The sequence below is a fragment of the Camelus bactrianus genome, chromosome 32, assembly GCF_048773025.1.
Source record: "Camelus bactrianus isolate YW-2024 breed Bactrian camel chromosome 32, ASM4877302v1, whole genome shotgun sequence".
Lineage (NCBI taxonomy): Eukaryota > Metazoa > Chordata > Mammalia > Artiodactyla > Camelidae > Camelus > Camelus bactrianus.
In genome coordinates this window covers 16,650,368-16,671,509 of record NC_133570.1, presented here as the reverse complement: position 1 = coordinate 16,671,509, position 21,142 = coordinate 16,650,368, and the positions used below count along the sequence as shown (strand labels likewise).

The window sequence follows — 21,142 nt, the reverse complement described above, 5'->3', positions numbered from 1 at the left end:
GGAGTCTTAAGTGTTTGAATGTACGAAACAAAACCTCTAAAATCTGCAGAGATGATCTTTTCAGCATAATTTAAGCTCGCTTTCTTCCTAAAATTGTGTAGCTCGTAATTACCTAAGAATTACCCAGCTCCTATCACTTACTTAGCGCTCGGCAAAGGGCAGTCACTGTCACAGTATGTGTAAAACCTGTGCCTCGCTTCCAGATTCTAATGGAAACACGAATCCCCTATCAAACTGGTATAATGAATTTTAAATCATCCCAGAAACCAAAAAGGTTCTCCCTATAATGGAACTTTTAGAGGGACTCAACCAGACACCTGAAATAGGATTTATGACTAGTTTTGCCATCACCAAATTCATTATAGTAATTTTACAGTTACCTTTTTAGTCTTCATAAATTTTAATATTCTTACTCAGTGAGGTAAATTTCGGACTGTTGAAAGTAGATTACAGAGCAGTGTGCAGACTTCAGCGCCGGGATATGAGGAATGACTAAAGGAACGGGGGACAGCTTCCCAGAGAAACACTCTGGGTGGGGGTAGCTGCCATCAAACGTCTGAAGGTCTGTTACTTTGGGGAGGGATTAAACTTGCTTTGCAGGACCGCCAAAGGGAAGCAAGAGATCTGCGTGCAGACTGAATTACAAGACAGCTTTCTTTCAGCACAGAGCTTCCAGAGATGCTCCTCAAAGACGCCCCTGGCTGGATGTTGGAGAGAGAAGTCACCTAACGCAAGACTAGACCGGATGCCCTCCAAGATCTTCTCAAACACGAGCTACGACAATGCTATGTTATTAAGATGCGATCTGTGAATGTCTAATAAAGATCAGAATGAATCACCGTATGCTCAATACATTGAAGCCAGCTGCTTTTAGATTATGATTTTTGGTTCATTTTACCGAATCAAAGACCTCAAAAGGATGAGTTAGCTCTCCTAATTGCTTAGTTATCTGTATTTAAGAAGAATAGCACACTTATGAGCACTCACATACTGAAGCCAACATAGCCCAAAGCCTACTGGACGGAATGATGGATGGATGGATGGATGGGTGGATGGGTGGATGGGTGGATGGGTGGATGAGTGGGTGGATGGATGAGCGGGTGGGTGGATGGATGGATGGAAGAAAGAAAAGGGAAGGATGGGAGGGAGGGAATAAGGGAGGGAGAGAAAGAAGGAAAGAGGGAAGAAAAAAGAGGGGAGGGAGGAAAGAAAGGAAAATAATCAAGTGAGGCACCATGTGCAAAAGGTTCTAGACAAACTGTGCCACAACAAACAGCTGGAGGAAGAACACTGAGGAGAAACCTGGGGAATTCACCTACTTACAGGGCTAATGTCAACATGTGCTCCTCGCTGCCCCGGTCAACAACCCAGCGTTTCAGAAGTCCTGCCTCCCGAGCCCATCCCCTCAGAGCACGCGCCACAAGGGTCTCCGTGCAATACCACCTTTCTCCGCTACTGCTTTGTACTTTTTAAAATATCTTTTCATATTTCTTCCAATCTTTTTCTCTCGAGTTTTCTGTGTATGAAATGAATGTTCTCGCCTGCTCTCAAATATAGTGTATGGATAGAAAATGCTCACAAGGGGCAGAGATTTTTACTGCAACATTTTGTGATCAGAAAGGAACAGGAATCAAATTGTACAGATGGGGAAACTGAACACAGTGAATCTGAGTGACTTGCCGACGGCCTGTGGCAAGTTGCCAGTGGAATCGGGGCTCTATTTCCTAATCTAGAACTTTCTCCTTAAGTCTACTATGGCAGGTAGGAGGGAGGGCATGGGAAGATGCGGGGCCAGCGATGACAGCTGGGCTTCGGGTTCACTGAGGAGGAAGGTCTGCCCGGGCTCCTTCGAGATAATCACTTTTTCCTGCTCCTGACACCCTGGAAGGCGGAAATGGCGGCAAACACGAGTACAGGTCCGACGCTGGGTCAAGGCTGACTCTCACGAGCCACCAGTCCCAGAATACGTGACCTGCAAAAACATCTTCACTGCCTTCTCTAACAGGCTTCCTCAACTCTGTCCTATGTAGAAAGTGTTTCAAGGTGCTTACGCGTCTCACGGAACCCAAAGCACGGGTGACCCTAAAGAAGTCTTCCAAAATTAGAAGAAACATTTACAGGATACGGAGACCCTACTGCATATCAGACCCATCCAGCAATCCAAAAAAAGGCTCCGAGATCCTAACTTTTCATCACTGATGAAAATAGAGAAGAAGAAATAAGTGAGAAAGACGAGAGGCAGCGGCAGGTCCAGGGCACCCAGCCTCGTTAGCATGCAAATGACTTACCATACAAGTGATTTCTCAATAATAAAGTAGAAGTTGCCAAGTTAATCATTTCCATTTCCCCATGGCCAGTGTCCAGAGAAGGACAGACCATCCCACACACAGAATGCATTTTCACCTACAGCAGTCTTCGAACACGCCATCTTATTAACAAAGAAGATCATTTGAATGAGAACGTGATTTTTATTGCAAATAAAGCCAAAAATGTTGTTTTGTCCCTTGACTCTTTTCCCAGAAATGGATTTTTTTTTCTTTTTTGGAGCGGGGTGGGCAGCTTGAGCTGCCCTTATTTCTAAATAATCACAGAGGTAGAAATTCTGTTTGAAGGCCAGGGGGCAAGGCAGTCTATTATTATACAATTTCTCATTAACAGCAGTGAGATCGCGCTTCTTGTGTTAAACAGAACAGGCGTTTAACCCTCGAGCTTCTCCTGGGAAATAAGGAAGAAACTGCTTATTCACTTAGTCATAATTACCGTTTTCGCAGGTCCCAGAGGAATAGCTGTTCTCTATCAGTCTCTGAGGACCGTCCTGACCTTCCAAACACCACGCTGGCAGCTGACTGAGACAGCACGCAAAATGATTTTTACCCCAACCAAAAAGAAAAAAAAAAGTAACGCTATGTCCCTCCCTTGCAAAATGAGAAGTAACGCTGTTTGGTCTTCCTTTTGGTGCGACGGCTGCGGATCCAGGTGGAGAGAAAGGGATGCAGGGAAACCTGGGTGCCGATCCTGCACCTGCCTCGGCTGCTTTCAGCTGTCATTGGGGCTGAGTTCCTCAACCTCCCTGAGCACCTGCTCCTCCGGTAAAACGGGACTGATGCTACTCACCTGACAGGACTGTTGTGGGGAACAAATACACTACTGCCTGGCGGGGTGAGCTCTCAGGAAATGGGCATTACTGCATCACTTCCTCGTGGCATCTCAACTTCTGCCTGTCACGGCTGCGAGGACCCCGGGCGTCCTCTCTCCTACACAGCATCTCCTACTTTTCTTGCCACCTACCGACTGATAAAGACCTAAATGTCCCTTCTTCAAGCCTTGACACCTGGTCCAACAGTGTCCGTCCCCGTCCAAACAGATGTTTGGCAAAGCCCAATTCAGTATACTGAGGATGTGCTTTTAAGAGGCTGTGTCGGAGAACACATCGCTTCTAAAAGCTGGGACTGCCTGTTCCTCAAAGACATCGACTGGGCTCTTGATTCAAAGCATTTCACAATGCTCGACTTGGGCAGATTCTGGGTCCAAAACTGACTGCACTGGAACATCTATTTCTAAGAACTGCCAACTGCACGCAGCACTTTTATCTTCAAGTTACTAGCGCAAATTAACTTTGACCGAGAATGAAATAATAACTGAAAGGTCAGAACAAATTACATATTAAATGTGTACCTTAGGAAAAAAAAAAAAAAGAAGCAGGAACACACCATAGACATACTCCCGTCAGCAATAGGGTGCTTTCTTTCTGAAGGCGATTCGTTCTCTCAACCTTGACTTTTCGGTTCAAAGTTAGGCTAGGGTCCAGAAACGCGCGGGCAGAGAAGATCCTACAACCTCAACAGAGAGGAATCTTTCAAATCGCCCACCGCTCGCTCCCAACTGGAGGTGGGGAAATTACAGAATAAATTCCATTTCCAAAACGGAAGAGTAATTAGCTATTTTTCAAGATCAGTTACGTTACATAGGATAGTTTTTATAATAGGAAGATGCAAAGTACCAAATTACTATCTATATTTTGTTTAGATAGCTCTTCAAAGAGAATAATTAACCACTTACTGTAAAACATTTAGCAGGTGGGGGAGGATATAGCTCAAGTAGTAGAGCACATGCTTAGCATGCATGAGGTCCTGGGTTCAATCCCCAGTACCTCCTCTACAAAACAAATAAATAAATAAACCTAATTACCTCCCCTCCACCAAAAAAAAAAAAAAAAAAAATTAGCAGATGTAATACGTTGTGCCCTGTGAATATGGAATAATAAAACCCTCTCAATGCTATCTTGTCCACAGTTAAATAGAATCTTCAAGTAACTGAACTTTAAAGTAAACACCTTTCTCGACTTTCTGTATATTTCCCCCAGACTGTAAGCCCCTTGAAGGAAGTGGCTGTGGCCGGGGAGTCACAGTATCCCCATGCTTGGCTCAGAGATACAGCTCTACAACCATGTGCAGGATGAACGTAACCAATGGTATCACCAGCGTTCTTACGAACGATCTAAAATGCTCCCGGGAAGTTGCAGAGCATCTTTCCAATGTTTTCGGACCTTCCTACCGTATCATATGAATACTTGGAATGGACAAGTTTGGCAGGGTCATGAGCCCAAATTTTCGAAGTCCACTGAACGGAAAGGAAACCCCAGTGGAAAGATCCAATCCGATGTGACCCAACCTCTTTCAGGTACGTGTGATCTCAAGTCAACTGGATTTCACTCTCTTTGGGAAAGGTTAAAAGAACAAGGAGCCCAGAGGAAAACACTCCGCGGCTTAAGATGCTGACCCTTCGTAGGCCTTGGCTTCTAAATGAGACCCTATGAAATAAAAGTGTTCTCTAACTTGGCATAAAACAATTGGCCCGCGCGGCTGAACGTGTGCGTTTCCAGCTGCGCCTGCGCAGTGAGTCCGTGGGTGGGTCACAGCTTCCTGTTCCCAACAGACCCCATTACCAGCTACATTAGCTCAACAAATGTTTCAGTAAACTAACGCGGCGATATAATTTGAACAAATAGGCAGCTCTTACAGGATTTACACTCATTGGTTCGTTAATTGAATAATGTGTCAGCAGAACAAAATGGTTGCCTCTTGCCATCTCAGAGAAGCAAAATCTCCCCTGGGCAGAATGTTCCATTTTCTGAGATTTTCCCCATAATAGGCAGGAGACTGCACGCCCCGCATTTCATGTAAATTAGCTAGATATTGTTCAGTTCTATTGCCTTTCTGTTTAAAACTGTGCAAAAGGCACAGCAAAGAAAATAAGGAAGCACACAGACTATTACGGCGGCTTCAGAGAACTAGCTAAAGTAAAAGTCACTAATGGATAGACCAGTGCCAAGTTTCATGGTACCCATTTAGACTCCAAAAACACAAAGCTAAATCTCTTTCTCAAGAATACCGAATGAAGCTGAAATCAAAACTCTTATCAGAAAGCATCCGACCTGTGTCTTTTGCCAGAGTCAAATCACACCAGGCTTCTGAGTCATTTTAATGTGAAATTAACTTACCAAATCTAGGAATCCCCCAACCTCCCACCCCCTTCCCCAGACCGAGCAGATGGGCCACGGACTGTCATCCAGGGATAGAGGAAAGCTGTTTCACCTGATAATTTCAACTGAACAGAATCCTAACACAGGCTGTTACTACGTAAATGGTCACAGTACAAAACTAAAGCCGGTGGAGATAAACTCAAGACAAATTAGAATCTCTGGAGGAGGTTCCAATGGCCTTATTCAGGAGTCTATTAAAAAAGAAAAAGAAAGAAAAAACCAGCAACAGAATAACAACCACATAAGAGCTGCTTCCTAAAATTACTCTCCTGTTGATACGTCTCAATTCTAAAATGTCATGAGAAATAAGCTCTCTGTCAACTCTGCCGTAAAAGAAAGCACTACTGAAGAATGCCACCGAAAACAAAGGCCTTCATACAAGGAAGTGAATACCTTCCGCACATAAGTATGTTCTTAAGAGGGGCACTAAAAAAGTAGAAGTCACATTAAGTCCAAAACACCAAGGAAAAAAAAAAAAAAAGAAGAACAGAAGTTCCTAATTTTAGTAATATTATATATCACCGCCCCCCCCAAAAAAAACTGCCCATGAGTTAAGATTTGTTGATTTTACATACAGGCACTTTATATATTTAGGACTCTCTGCCCTTAAGGAAGAAAAGGAAAGGAGTAAAAGAAATTAAGCATTATATATGACATTATATATGACACAGAAATGTAGGGGTTTTTTAAAATGAAATTCAGGTTTGATTTGGGGGTTCCTGTTTTACTTAGTTACCCATTTGCCAGAAATCTTAAACAGCACTGATTTCCAAGAAGCTTCAGACATGTTAGAGTCTGGAAGAGGAGTGTTGATTTCACACCACTCCATAAGGTCTGCACTCTTCCCTGACGTTCACGGCTTGGCTTTGCTGATCCAAGAACAGTCCCTGCAAAACCTACAAGACGCATGGGCTACAAAGGGCAAGCAAGCCGAACACATCCCGCAAGCACGTATTCACTTACACAATTTGACTTTTCACGACAAATAACTCAAAAGAGGCTGCTATTGTCTGTATCGTGGGGCTGGGGCTCAGAGACTTGTGAAAACAGTCTGATGATCACCCAGCATCGCAAGAAAGATTTTTTTTATGTTGAGGTATCATCTAAGCAATCTTGGATGTATAATGATGCTTTCAAACAGAGAATAGCTTTGGTTTAGATTCCAATATTTTACAAAAATGCACAGTTTCAAACTCACCATATAGAAGATACCTCTTCTCTATCATCAATTCCCCCAAGAGCTATTTAGCATCAAGGAGCCACATTCACTGTACAACTCACGATGGTGTTCATCAGAAAAGAAGCAAGGGGGAAAAAAATCCAACCCTAATCCTTTGATACACTATTTGAAACTCCCTATTAATCTGAAGAATGACCTTTTCTGGGGTGGTGCTAATGATATGCACTAATCGAGTCTTTTAGTACTTCATCAATAATAATTATTTTTGAGATAAAATTGCAACGTGGTATGGACCTCACCAAACCCCTTGCCAATTCAATCAGGCCCTTCTCTGGTCATTTAAACAACAAATTCCCACCTGGAATCATCCATTCAATGTGTGTTTATAAGTGGGTCCCATTTCAACATTTTAATAAAGTGCCACCAGAAGATCTGCAAGTTGAGGAAAGCAGCTCAGGAGACACACTCTGTACCAAAAAGAAAATCAGGTGGGTCAGAATCCACTCCTTGCTGCCTGGGGGCACAAAAGAGGAACGGAGTGTAAAAAGCTCACAGGACCGGTGACCCTCAAGAGAAGCAAGCACTGAAAATTGCAGTTTAAGTACCTGGGGCAAAAGACAACACGCCTGCACTCCCCAACTGAGGCGCCCAGAAGGAGCTGAGGAGAGGACGGAGTTGGAAAGGGGGACCGCAGTAGGAACCAGGGAAGGAACGGCCAGGATGGAGCACAAGGGAAAGATAGGCATGGGGCAGGAGTGACAGGGATGGGACGGGCAGGCGGGGGACCATATGTTGGGGCTGGAGGGGAGGACAAGGATGACAGAGATTGGGCCAGAGGGATAGGGATAGGAATGGGGCTGGAAGGACTCGGATGGGGCAGGAGGGAACCACAGCAATTAAACAGGAAGGACCATAGGGATGGGGCTGGACCGAGAGCCCGGGACGGAGCTGGTCTAGCCAAGTCACAACCACATCCTAACAGCTCCCTGCTGGGGCGCTCGCCGCGCGCCGCGCTGCGCAGTTCGGAGCGCTCTCTCCCGGAGTCACCCCAGGAGCCCTCCGATGCCCCATTTCAGAGACGGGAACAGCGAGGCCGGCCCTCCAGCGCCCGCTCCCCGAGGTCGCCTGCCCCGGGGCAGCGGCGGCAAAGCGCCCGACCCTCCCGGACGCAGGGGGTCGCTGGCGGCCACGGGGGGCGGCGGCGCGGGGGCGGCGCGGGCCCGGGGCGCCGGTACCTGGGCTCGGGCAGGACGATCTTCTTGCTGGCGCGGGCGGCCGGGGTCGCCTTGCTCTTCTCCATCGCCATCAGGTAGCTGACATCGGCCAGCACGGCCTCCAGGTCCGCCATGTTGGCGAGCGGCGGCGGCGGCGGCGGCAGCTCCTCGGGACCCTGACGGGACGCGCTCCCGCCGCCGCCGCCCGCCGCGCCCCGACGTGGGGGGGCCGCCCCGGGGCAGCCCCCCCCGCGCGCTCCCGCCCGCCGCGAGCCCCCCCCCCGCGCGCCCCCGCCCGCCGCGCGCCCCGCGCCCCACTCAGCGCCCCGCGCGCGCCGCAGCCTCGTGCCCGCCCCGCCCCCCCCCGCGCGCGCCGCCCGCGGCCCCGCGCACGCGCCGCCGCCCCTTCCGCGAGGGTCGGCAGGGAGCGCGCGCCCCGCGGCCAGTGCCCCTCGGCGACGGGGCGGAGCGGCCAGGCCCGGCCCACCCCTTGCCGCCTGACACAGTCCCCGCGGGCACCGTCCCGCCCTCCCCTCGGGGTGGCCACGGGGGACTTCCTCTCCTCCTTCTCCTCCTCCTCCTCCCGACTTCCCGCTCGGAGCTCCCGGCGCTCGCACGCCCCCCTCTCCCCCGAGACCCCTGCGAATGCGGGGCGCCCTGGACCCAATGCACACCACCCAAAGGGCCCCGGGGAAGTCTCTGTGCCCCGGACACGGCAGTTCTCAAAGCAGACCGCCTCCATCAGCATCCTTCTGGAGGTCTAGGGTGGCCCCAGAAATACACGTGCCCCACCTGTCCGCCCAGGTGATGCTGAAGCCGTGGTCCCGGTCACCCTTGAACAGCGCCCCGGGGGCCACCCCCTAAGCCTCAGTCCTCACCCTGAACATCCCACCCCCCTGTAAACTCAGCAAAGAGAAACCTAACAGCTGGAGAAGGTTGCTTGTCTTCATCTATGCAGGGCAATGTGAGATGACACTTCCTTCCTGGGAGCACAGCTGCCCTTAGGAGCCCAGCCGCCTGCCCAAGGTGGTCACCACTCCCTCGCACTCAAAGGTTTACATTTGGATATTAAAATGGTCGTTGAGAACCAGAACTAGAATTCTGACTCTTGTGGTTTTACCGTCACATTAGGGGAGCCCTCCTGTGCACACAGACCCACCAGAAGGGTGATATAAGGAAGTGGAAAAGCTGGGGGCCAAACACCAAGGCAGGAGGGAATTTCCAGCTTCCTGATCCCCAGTCTCGATGTCTGGTGTCACTATTCCCCATGAGGGCCTGGGGTTTTCATTTACTTCTTATTTTTCTCAGCTGTACGCACAAGTCCACTTTCAGAACCTATCACTCCAGCCAGAGTGATGTTAAGGGGCACTCAGAAAGTCTTAAGAGGACCTGAGCTAAAAATTAATCCATGCAAAAAAAAATCATTTTAATTCATCCACATGGGTCACATTGCCCCAGGAGCCTCGACTTTACTAGGATTTGAGTGAATGTTGAGTCAGTAGCTTACGTGGTTAAGAGTTCACTAGGAATGGTTAAGGTCAAATTTTGGACTTTAAATGTCATGTCACAGCAGAAGCAGCCTGATTTGGTCATGAGAAGAACCCTGCCCTCTTTTGTTCTCTCCCTCAGCAGCCCAGCTAGACCACATCAGCTGCCCCTGGATCTGTTTCATTGTATGTCTGCCATCACAACTGGCTGGTTTTACCAGCTGTTTCTCAAGACCTAAGGCACAATATTCAGTGAAGTTGTCCAGAAAAGGACAAGAGGGTTATAAGAAGTAGGCACACGAGTTCAAAGAGCTTGGTCCGGCAGCAGAAAGCCAAAATGAGGAGGGAGCACAGTATACAGACACCCAAAGACAAAAGTTTGCATGAGCCAAGTATCAAACTTTCAACTCCCACCCTTTTTTTTTTTTTTTTTTTGGCCTAAAAACAGGAACACAGAATGTCTTGTCAAGGGTCACCCGAGGAGGAGGAGTAAGTTCCCAAAAAAGCATAATGCATTTTTTATGATTTAATTAATACAATTTCTTTCCATATGTCTTTTTATCATCCGAGCTTACACATGATTTGATCGTCAAATAACTACATACTTCCACCTACATTTTCACGGTCTTCCAAATACTGAGATTTTTATTCTTGCCTCTTAGAATTCAGTTAAGAATTTTGTTTGGTGGTGGGTTTTTTTTTTTTCTTTCTTTCTCTTTGGGGAGGAAGAGGAGGATTGTGCAGCATGATGTAGTAAGTTTGGAATAAGAGACCTGCCTACATTCAAATCCCTGCTCTGCACTGACTAGCTGGGTGATCTTAGGGGTAACATTTTACCTCTCCATGCTTTACTGTTTTCATCAGTAGTGGGAATGAAGCCACCAGCCCCCAGGGTTGCTGAGAAGACAAAGGAGATAATACTCATAAAAATGCACCTGGCCTGTCACCCAGTAGGTCCCCAATGAAGGTCACTGCATTTCCTCTGTTTTGCTTCATTTTACCCTGGCCTGCTGGAAAGATACTGAAACCAGCTATTCACAGACACTATCCTTGAAGCAGAAAAACCCCTTACCAAAAAACTTGTCCTTATGTGGTATATTTATACGATGGAATACTACTCAGCCATAAAAACTGACAACATAATGCCATTTGCAACATGGATGCTCCTGGAGAATGTCATTCTAAGTGAAGTAAGCCAGAAAGAGAAAGAAAAACACCACATGAGATCTCATGTGGAATCTAAAAAACAAAAACAGAAACAAAAACAAAAGCCTAAATACAAAACAGAAATAGACTCATAGACATAGAATACAAACTTGTGGTTGCCAAGGGGGTGGAGGGTGGGAAGGGATAGATGGGATTTCAAAATTGTAGAATAGATAAAAGATTATACTGTACAGCATAGGGAAATATACACAAGATCTTATGGTAGCTCACAGAGAAAAAAATGTGACAATGAATATATATATGTTCATGTATAACTGAAAAATTGTGCTCTACACTGGAATTTGACACAACATTGTAAAATGATTATAAATCAATAAAAAATGTTTAAAAAAATCTCCTTAGTGCATTTCTAGGAACCCAAATTGGCAAAAAAAAAGAAAAAAGAAAGAAAGAAAAAGAAAAAAAAAGCCATTATAGACAGAAGCAATGACTCTTCTAGTAAAAAGAACAGAGTCCAAAATTGGGTCCCTTAACTGAGGCCCCTCCCCCAGTGAAGTCAGTGACCAGAGCATCCTTTCTTGGTCTTCCCAGTGTGTGAACTTGGGATTCCTGGCTCTCTCTTTTACTCTCTCACTTTCCCTTCCCTCTCCTTTCCCTTGACTCTCTTAATGCTGAACAGCTTTTTGTGTTCACTACAAACAAAAGGCGCTAATGACAGCGATGAAGTTGTCATAACTGACCTGCAGGATCCTGTTGCTAAACACGAACGCCAGACTGTAATCATTACGGACGAACAGAGAAAACAAATAGCAACGCCGTTGTACTCAGCCAATAATGCTCCCTTGCAAATAAGCGTGTTTTCCTCCCTCCCTCTTCCCGAAATGATTTAAATGACTCTGGGCTCACGCTGCTTGTGATAATTGATAAAACTCCAGAGTCCCTGCAAGGTTCCTAATGTTCTCTTTTTCTCTTTCCTGTGACTTCCCAAGATCAGGGGAGGTGTGGCTGAGATGGATGCATCAAAGCTGACACTCCCGGAGTAATTCTGATAACAGCTTCAAGGGAAAAAAGCGAACCGGAGAACTAACTGGTATTTGTTTTAGATTCTGGGCTTGACTGGGGCTTCCTACTCACACCGAGAATCCCTGGACTATGAAAGCTGGGGAGGGAGGGTGGTTCTGGGAAATGAATCAGGCACACATGCAAAAAGTCAACTGTAAGACACTAAATAGAAGATTTTTGAGACCAGCAGAACGTGCCTGCCTTCAATTCATTAATATCACAGTATTTAATTCAATCCCTGCTAACAGAGACTCAGTGTTTTGGTAAGCGGTCCCCTAAATAGAGTTGCTTTGCAAGAAATCCCACACACAATTGGAGTTTGAATGGGTTTGCTTCCAAACATCTCACTCTGTAAAGTCTGCAGCCATGCCGGGACCACTGTCCCATTTCACTTGCAAAGTCGATCACAATTCTGCACATGCATCCTAGGAACTGCTTTTAATGCTATTTTAAGAGCAAAGCTTTACAGACTTTCATGGAGGCTGAGTCCTAGGCACTCCATGCCTTAAAAGATAGGCAGAAAGTTCTAACACCAAACTTCGGTTTACATAGCACTGAAATTACATTCAGCACAGAAGTACCTTTCTTTAAAGAAGTGGGTGGAAACACAATTCTCTACAGGAGCTCCGGGTCGGTCCCTCTCTAGAGAGAAGCCTTGGGGTGATGTAGTTCAGAACCTGGGCTAAGGAGGCAGATGGCCCAAATTAGAACCCCAGTACCAGTTCTTCGAGCTGTGTGACCTTAGACAAATTGCTCAATCTCTCTGGGCCTCAGCACTCTCTGTGGTATTCATGGGATTGCTGCAAGAACAAAGCTGTAATTTGAAAAACACTTAGAACAGTGTCTGGCGCTCAAAAAAATGGGATCTTTGTCATCATCCTCATCGTCCTAGGAGTATCTCTACATCAATCACGCACAGCATGATGAAAAATGACCAGTCCCGGGAACATAAAAGCAGCGTGGGATGTGACCCGCTGGCTCTGGCACTGCTGAATTACTGTAAGTGAGCCTTGTCAGCCTTTTAAATCTCTTTCCACGGCTGCCTAATGAAAGGCTTGAATGAGCTGGTCCTCAAGTTCCCTTCAAACTGTAAAATTCTCTGGTTTTATTTAATCCTACAGTGACTCTCTGCATGGTAAAGAATACTCACACCTCTTTAGAACATCTTGTGAATTTCGGCTTTGCTGTATCAGGACGTACCTAGGACACGAATAATCACCGGCGGTGCCACCATCCACAGGTGAGGTGAGCAATCAGTCCATCAGCTGGTTTACAGAAACAAGCACATCTGTATTTTCCTCCGGCATCTGCACTCAACACACCAACCTTGCTCAATAAACACACACTGAGTAAATAAGTGAATGAATGAATGAATGAATGGCATAAAAGATATAGGATGTTTGCCTCAAAGAACCGCAAAGATAGATATAATCTATCTATATAAAACTAGAGATAATCTAAAAGGAGGGGGGAAAGTGCCATTTTAAACCACAAATGCCTACTAGAAAGGGTGCATCGGGTAAGTGAGGGTAAATGATGGGCCCTAACCGCTTGGTCCCTGCTGGTCTTTCCTGATGCTAATGGCCAAGAAGGCGTCTCCAGCAGCTGAGAGCCTTGATGCCCTCGGACTTGGAAAGGGAGGGGTTGAAAGCTTCAGGGCTGGGGATGGAGAGAGCCAAACCCCTTTGCCTAACAAAAGGGCTTGGAGGAGAACTCCAAAGAAGAGTGAGAGAAAGTAATGAGATGGCCCGAGGCCAGGCACCCCATGGGATGGGCAGCCAGAGAAAACCCGCAGAGGTGGGGTGGACTAGAGGACTTCCGTTTTCTGTGCCGTTTTAAGTTCACTATTCTGCACAGCAATGTCATGCCTTTCCAGTGATCTGACAACCCACGTGTGTGGGTCTTTGATAGCGGGTTGCAGGAGAGGTTGGATCCAGCAAGAACGTTGGGAAACCAGGCTCCCTGGACTCTTCGGCCACCCAGGGCAGGCCTTGGCTTTTCCGCGGGACTGGAAAACCCATCTTGTCTCCCTCTCAAGGTGTGAGAAGATGACCCCTGGATATGGAAATCACAAAAGGCCAGAACCTCTGCATTGCCCAGTTCCCTCTGGCCCCTAACCTGGTGGCCTTCCCTCCAAGGTCCTGTCTTGGTCTGTGCCTTTCAGCTGGGAAATTATATCAATCCAAGAAAGGCCACCACAGACCCCAATCTGCTAAGGAAAGGCATATAGATCTCCCATGCCACACCTTACAAGTCACCTGGGACCAGTGGCTGCAGGCCATCAGTGAATTCATCCCCCACATCTCAGGGACCATCCCTCCTTCCCATCTCAGCTAATTCTGTTTCTTCTTTCCTGGTTGCAGCTCCCAAAATGGTCTCATTCTGTCAGAGCTCATGGGTATAGATTCCAACAGGCCAGACTCAGTAACAAACCCTTGGGCCTGGGCCAGGCCGGGCATCCCCCTGATCCACCAGGAAGGGGGTTGTGCCCTCCTGGGATGTGCTCTAGACCAGCCAGCACTTCCAGACACTTACGTTGTTGAAATTGCCAAAGTGCAGATTCAGAGTCAGAGGTCCGGGGCGGGGCCTGAGGTTCTGCATTGAGAAATGCAGACTCCCCAGTAGGGCCAAAGCCCTGAAACCTGGGCCCCACACTAAGCCTGCCAAAGCAGGATCTGCCCCGTAACAAGATATCTAGGCGATTCCAGAGCACATCGAAGTATGCCAAGCCCTGCTCTAGGTCACCCTGGGACCTCTAGTTCAGGCCCTGAAATAGTTCAAGCAGGCGTCACAGAGGCGGGTTCTACATAGAGAAGGATCAGATCAGCTGGGCCCAAATGGGCAGCCCTGAGAGAAAGGGGGAGAGGAAGGAGAAATGGGCTAGGGAAGATTGATGCAGGGCCTCGGAGCCACAGGGGAATCGAAGCTATCTTAGGAGCAGTGGGAGGCCAATGGACGGTTTCGAAGAGAGGCGTGATGACATCAGATGTGCCTTTTTATAAGAGTCTGCTGGCTGGAGATACAGGACAGGTAAGCAAGAGGGGACCCAGGAGCAATCCAGGGTGGTAATCCAGGAGACCAGGATGAGGGTGGCTAAAGAAGGCAGACCAGCACGTCACATGTGAGGTGCACTAAGTGTGTTCCAAGATGGAGGGGACTCATCCAGGGTGATTTGCAGGCCTCCAAGGCAGCAGTAAGAACAGAAGGAAAGTCCTCCTTCCCACCTCCCACCTTGAGAACAAGTCTTTTATTCCACATCCAGAAGATGCCCACAGCTTGCCAACTTATCCTGCTTCCAAACCCTCCCTTCTTCAATCCACCTGACAACTTGCTGCCCCTGCTCAAGAACCTTCAGTAGCTCCCTACTGCCTTCCAAATCATCTTCAAATTCCTCCACCAACACTTCTGTGCTCTGCCTTCTATTTCTGCCACACATGTTCATGCTTTCATTCATTCAACAGATATTTACTGAGTACCATCAATGAGGCAGGCAGTAAAAAGAAATCACTCATCTGCCAAGACACAGAATCAATCCCTGGAGGTTTATAGCCACACTGAAATGCTCTTCCAAATAAGCCACTTTGGCTCTATAAAATAGAAATAATAATTTAATAATAATAATAATAATAATAATAATAATAATAATAATAATAATAATAATAATAATAATAATAACAACAACAACAACAGATAATACTTAGTAAGCGCTTACTGTGTGCCAACTGCCACGTTGAACACTTTGTGTGACTATCATTAAATCTTCCCCAAACACCCATGATGGAGACAGTGAGTCTCATTTTAAACATGAGAAAAACATCGAGTTACTTGCAAAACGAGTACAATAAATAAATTAATAGGATCTGAACCCAGGCAGCCTGAGTCCAGAGTTAGCTCCCCTGATTCCTGTCTTCTAAATGTCCCTATACTCTAAGTCATGGGGCTGCTGGGTCAACCAGAATAACCTCGTACCTGTTCAAGTATGCAAGCAGCTATATAAATCCCATTAAAATGTTCCTTTCAATTCACTTCCTGCAACTCACTGAGCCGGGGTCACTTTGGTCAAGCTGATTCCAGCCTTGGAAGCGTCTCCTTCTGGTCCCTTTTCCTGGAATATTCCCCTTTGAGGTCTTTTCTTGGCCTCCCACCATTGTCTGCCCATATGCCACCCCTGGCATCTCTCTGAGAGAGACTCCACTCAACCACCTCTGAGCTATAAGCAGAGCTGTCAAGCAGTCTCCTTGGGGCTCGCCCCATTTCCCAAGCCCTTTTCTCCTTCCTTTGCCCTTTCTCTCTTCCTCTCCCCTCCCTCCCATCTCCCCCTGCCCCTTTAGCCCTTCAGGCACAAATGCCCCTCTTGACTTCTGCATGCCTGCCTCCTTAATCAAAAGCTGCTCTCATGAAAAGACTTCCTGTCAGTCTCTTACACCTTAGTATGAATTTGTTCCCCCAAATGTCTGCATTTTAAAGTCATCTGAGTATAAAATAGTAGGCTTTGCTCTTCTTAAAAGGATTTTATTTACCAGGATTTGGGGTGGGGGGGAGTGGGGGAAGATATACTGAGGGCAGTAAGATTTTCTACCCCAGGAATCATTCAGCTGACCTCCTGGTGGGACTAGAGTGATTTCAGGGTCTCGGTACAGTTGAGAAGAAAGAGGATGGATACTGAAGTAGGTCTTGAACTTCTAATGTTGCTTTCATGATCTTAGATGAAGCGACTTCCCCTCTCTGAATCTCCATTGTCTCCTCTGTCATTAAGGGTAATTACTTATCGCAGAGATGATCACGAGGATTAAAGGAGATAAGAAGGCACACGGTAAGGGCTCAACCGGACGTGAATGAGTGAAGTCTGCACCGGTACAGTCAGCCCAATGGACCCTGTACCTGGACTTGCCAACACCACACATGCTCCCAGCACCCCCACTGCCCACCATTGTTTCCGGAAAGAGCGGTGCATGGAATTTGGCAGGAGACCACAAAAAGTCCTGGAATCCTGACCACTCTCAAGTCCCGAATGCTCTCCTTCAGAGAATCGCATTTTTGGGGCCAATTTTAAGTATTTAAGACTTAATTGAGGATTGGAATCACTCCCGTCCTGGATCTCTCCTTCCTGGTACTGTGACCAGCCAATGTCACCCCCTGCCATGCCAGCTTTATGACCTTCTCTATCAGTATCACCAAACCTGACCCCTCCGAGAGCAGACATTAGTCCCCTGGAGCGAATCATAATTCAGCCACCATAAACCCCAGACCCAAAGTGATAATTATCGGAAGATGAAGAAAGCTCTTGTCCTAGTCTCCAGGAAGCCAAGTGAGGTCTCAGAATTTAAAAAATTACATTGATTTCTGTTCATTCATTTGTTCATAGATAACTTCATTCCGTCAATCACTTATTTAGCAAATCTTTACTGGGGTCACTGGGATGATAGTGGGAGCCAGGTAGATACCCTCTACTTTCACGGAATAACATTCTAGCAGGGGGACTTCGTTGGCAGTTAATTGATTATTTCATTGAAATTGTGTTGTGTGCCAAAAGCATATAGGTGTCTGAGAGTCCCTATAACAGGGACCTCACAATCAGGGTTGAATCCTGGAGGGCCTCTCTGAGGAGGTGACATTTCAGCTGAGAACAGAAGGATGAGCAGAAAGAGGGAGGGCAATGGCTTCCAGGTGGAGGATGCAGGCTGGGAAAAGGCCCTGAGTGGAAGGAGCATGGACGGAGAACACGGGGTGTGAGGTGAGGCCTGAGACAGGGCAGAAGTCAGACCCTGCAGGGCCCTGGAGCCCTCACTAAGGAGCAGGTTTTTGTCCAAGAGCAATGGGGAGCCATGGATAGTGTTAAGCAGGGATGTGATATGATCCAGTTGACCGTGTGAACAAGAGCTCCGGCAGCTCTCTGGATAAAGACCTTCCTGTCCCTTTAACATAGTCCCCAAAAAGTCATGGGTAGGGGTTGGGCGGGAGGCTGGATTTTTCTGGAGGACTTTCCTTATAAACTGCTTTAAATAGAAATAAGAGGAAGCAAACAAATGATGGCTCTGGCATCCAAGCCTTATTTTTTTCTAAACAAATAAGAAAAATGAGCAACATGAGACCAAAATGTTTCCATCTTGAGGCCATGAAAAGAAGTGTCTGTTTTGCCTCCTCCTCTGAAGCACAAGGGACCAGTGTGTACCATGCAAATAGATGCCACATGCAAATGGTAACTTACGGGGCTAATCAACTGGGGACAAAGGTTCTGCAGGGTCACTGCAGGATCCTGGTGCCAGGGTTGGATTTGACAGCATCTGACATCTCCCCTAGGCTCACCCACTGTTGTTGCCTCATCAGTTCAGTTACCATCCGTGTGGACACCCAGCACATGATTAAGAAACTTCTTAAGCTGAGCCCTTGCTCAAGAAATGTTGCCACCATTAACAGCCCACTTGGGAGTCTTTGTGACTATACTGATCACACTTGGAATCCAACAAATGTGCAAGAGAGAAAGTGATTTCCCAAGACGGTAGGATGACTGTCCCATGGGACGTTTGGCTCCAAAAGCCTTCATCTGTTTGTCGTGGGTTGTAGGACTTAAGTGTCTCCACAGGGAGTTGTTCCCCACCCCTCACCAAAATCCAGAAAGATGTGGTTGTCTATTACCAGCACTTAAACTGGGTAAGATCTGTTGGCTAATCACATCGAATTTCTCAATTGCGTTCTGTTATCTCTGTGCAGAGACAAGGCTTTGGCATTAGTTCTTGCTGTGTAGCAATAACACAGGGTCTCAAAGACCCTGCAGGTCAGAAGTCTGGATATGGCTTAATGGGGTCTTCTGTTCAGGGTCTCACAAGGCTGCAATGAAGTGTCAGCCAGGGCTGCAATCTCATCTGAGTCTCACCCAGGGAAGGGTCGGCCTCCAAGTTTACATGACTGCAGCCAACATTTAGTTCCTTGCGGCCTGTTGGATTTAGAGTCCTGGATTCTTGCTGACTGTTGACCAGAGGCTTCCTTCAGCTCCTAGAAGCTGCACTCAGATCCTCACTCCATGGGCCTCTCCAACATGACCGCATACTACATCCAAGCATCTCAAGATGAACATTATAATCTTACACATGCCATCCCCTTTGCATGTTGCACTAGTTTAAAACCACATGGAAAACCTCCAGGAAAGGGGGCTACTGGTGGCATTCCTCCTGGTGGGATCACAGGGGTCGCCCTAGAGCTTGTCTCCTGTAACTCTGGGACTCGTTCCTCCATTGAAGGAGAAGAATACAATCCTTGGTCATTGGTTAAGGTAACTTGCTATTTGTTTAAAAAAATGATATGGTGAGGTGAAATTTGTACTTTGAATGATGAAAAAGAATTAGTTCTTTCACCATAGTCTAGATTGAATGAGGGTGCAGGCCAGACCTGAAGATGATACTTAATGAAATAATACAGACACACATGGGGATGAGGTCCATGGCGACTGTGCCCCAGAGGACCCCAACCCAAATACTGACTTGGTTGGTGATAGTCAGAATTGATCATGGGAGATGCCTAGCAGGGACCAGGACCAGAGTGTTAGGTGTAGAGTTTGAATCTCACCTTTATTATACACCAGCCAAGTGCCTTTAAACTAGGGGCCTGACCTCCCAAGGCCTCTGGTTCTTTATTCAGAAAGTGGGAAGAATAGTAGGCTTGTCATGAGGGTTTGAGAGAATCCAGCTAATATAACATATAGCGACACCTGTGACAGAGTTTTAAGTCGGAATGGCTAAAACAAAAAAATACAAACAAAACCAAATGGCGATGAGGATGTGAAGCAAATGGAGCTTTTAAATACCACTGGTGTAAGTGTCCATTGGTTTGACTATTTCGGAAAATTGTTTGGCAGTATCTGCTAAAGGTAAATATATGTTTACCACAGGCCTGAGAACTTTTACTTCAAGATAAAAATAAAGGAGTGCTTATGAATACCTAAACACCCTGCACACGAACGTTCACATTAACTTTACTCACAGCAAAAACGGAAACAACCCAGATATCCATGAACCATCCAGCAGATACATTATAGCATGGTCATGCGATGAAATATTACACAGGAAGGAAAAAGGACAACCTATGACTACAGACAACAATGTGGATAAATCATATATACATACTGTTGAGTTACAGAAGCCATGGACATGAGAATACATGTGGTATGAGACCACTTACAGGCAACTGAAAGACAGGCAAAACGAATTGATGTTGATAATGATCAGAATAGGGTTACCTTTGGTGGCGATTGACTAGGAGGAGAGGGAAGGAGCCTTCTGGAGGCTGGAAATCAAGTTGTTATTGACTTGATTTAAGCAAATAAAAATACGGTGATTGGTGTTGGCCTCCTGGTTCCAATTCCTAACTCTTCTTGGCAGCAGGCTGCCTGCCCTCCCCAGGCATTAGGAGAGAGGGCACTCATCCTTCCTCAGCCCAAGGGTTCTTCACACACTCATGTTTACCAGAGAGGCAAACTGGGTGTGCAACTCTGTTATTTACTATCTACGTGGATTCGATCAGAGGCAGATGGAGATGTGCATCCTGCATCCTGCCTGGAGTTCTCAAATGCAAAACTAAAAACCTCTCCTTCCTCTGCGTTCTCTCTACCCATCCCAGAGGATCATGCCCACAGCATCCCACCTGGGACCCTCTGAGTGTATGCAGGGGCATCTTGTTGCAACAGTAACACTGGGGAGATTTGGTGTCCTGGGCCCCCACGTTTAGAACCTGAGCAGCCCTTCCAGGCATGTGTAAGTTGAGTTATACTCTGTGACCACAAATATGTCTATCAATGGCAGATGCATCCCCTTCCCCGTCTTACTGATGGCGGCGGGTGTAAAAGAACGTGGTTTCCATTATACTTGTCTCTGGGTGGGACCTATGGCAAAGCCTGCCCCCAGCCCCTTCTCACAACGCCCTCCCTCTGAAGTCCCAAGCCCCTAGCTTTCCCCTCCTTGAGCACTAACTTCTCATTTCTACCATGTTATTAGGCTCATTTTTATTTTCTTTTACTCTTTATCACTTTGCACGCTGTAAGCACTCAATAGGAGTGATCACTCCTTGGCAGAAAATGAGTGCTGCAGTCCCTAGGGAAGTGAGCCCCAAATGGAGCAGAAATAACCCAGGCAGACCCATGGCAGCCTGGCTGAATTCACCCTCAAAACGCTTTGACACTCTCGACTGAGTCGAGGGACAACACGCAACTTTCTGATTAACATCGCTTCCTTCGAAGATTCCTTGATTTCGAGAAGAGATGCCCCAGATCAGTGTTTTTTAAGCTGTAACTCAAAGCCAATTGGCAGGTCATGAAATCCATTTAGACAGATTGCAAGTAGCATTTTCAAATAACGAAGTAAAATAGAATGGTATAAAAATCATGAGAAAGTGAGTCGCAGAGTTTGAAGCGCTGTTTTGTGAACCATTTGTTACAGAGGTGTGTGGCTGTGTGTGTGTGTGTGTGTGTGTGTGTGTGTGTGTGAGAGAGAGAGAGAGA

The 21,142-nt window shown here is 46.9% G+C and overlaps 1 protein-coding gene and 1 long non-coding RNA gene across 3 annotated transcripts in view; one reads left to right on the top strand and one right to left on the bottom strand.

Annotated features, from left to right (window-relative positions):
• The window catches only part of GRK3 (G protein-coupled receptor kinase 3), a 117,063-nt gene extending 108,869 nt beyond the window's left edge, over positions 1-8,194 (bottom strand). Inside the window, exon 1 of one of the 2 annotated variants that reach the window (XM_074356767.1) lies at positions 7,958-8,194. In XM_074356767.1, coding sequence (XP_074212868.1) covers positions 7,958-8,070 — 113 coding nt within the window. In that variant the 5' untranslated portion in view covers positions 8,071-8,194. The remainder of the gene's footprint in view (positions 1-7,957) is intronic. The other variant, XM_074356768.1, reaches the window with a different exon arrangement.
• Positions 8,195-10,725: 2,531 nt separating this feature from the next.
• On the top strand, positions 10,726-17,002 carry LOC123615731 (uncharacterized). Its single transcript, XR_006723401.2, has 4 exons — positions 10,726-11,680; positions 12,545-12,651; positions 12,774-14,682; positions 16,409-17,002. It is a non-coding gene; the product is annotated as an uncharacterized LOC123615731 (long non-coding RNA).
• The last annotated feature ends 4,140 nt before the right edge of the window (positions 17,003-21,142 follow it).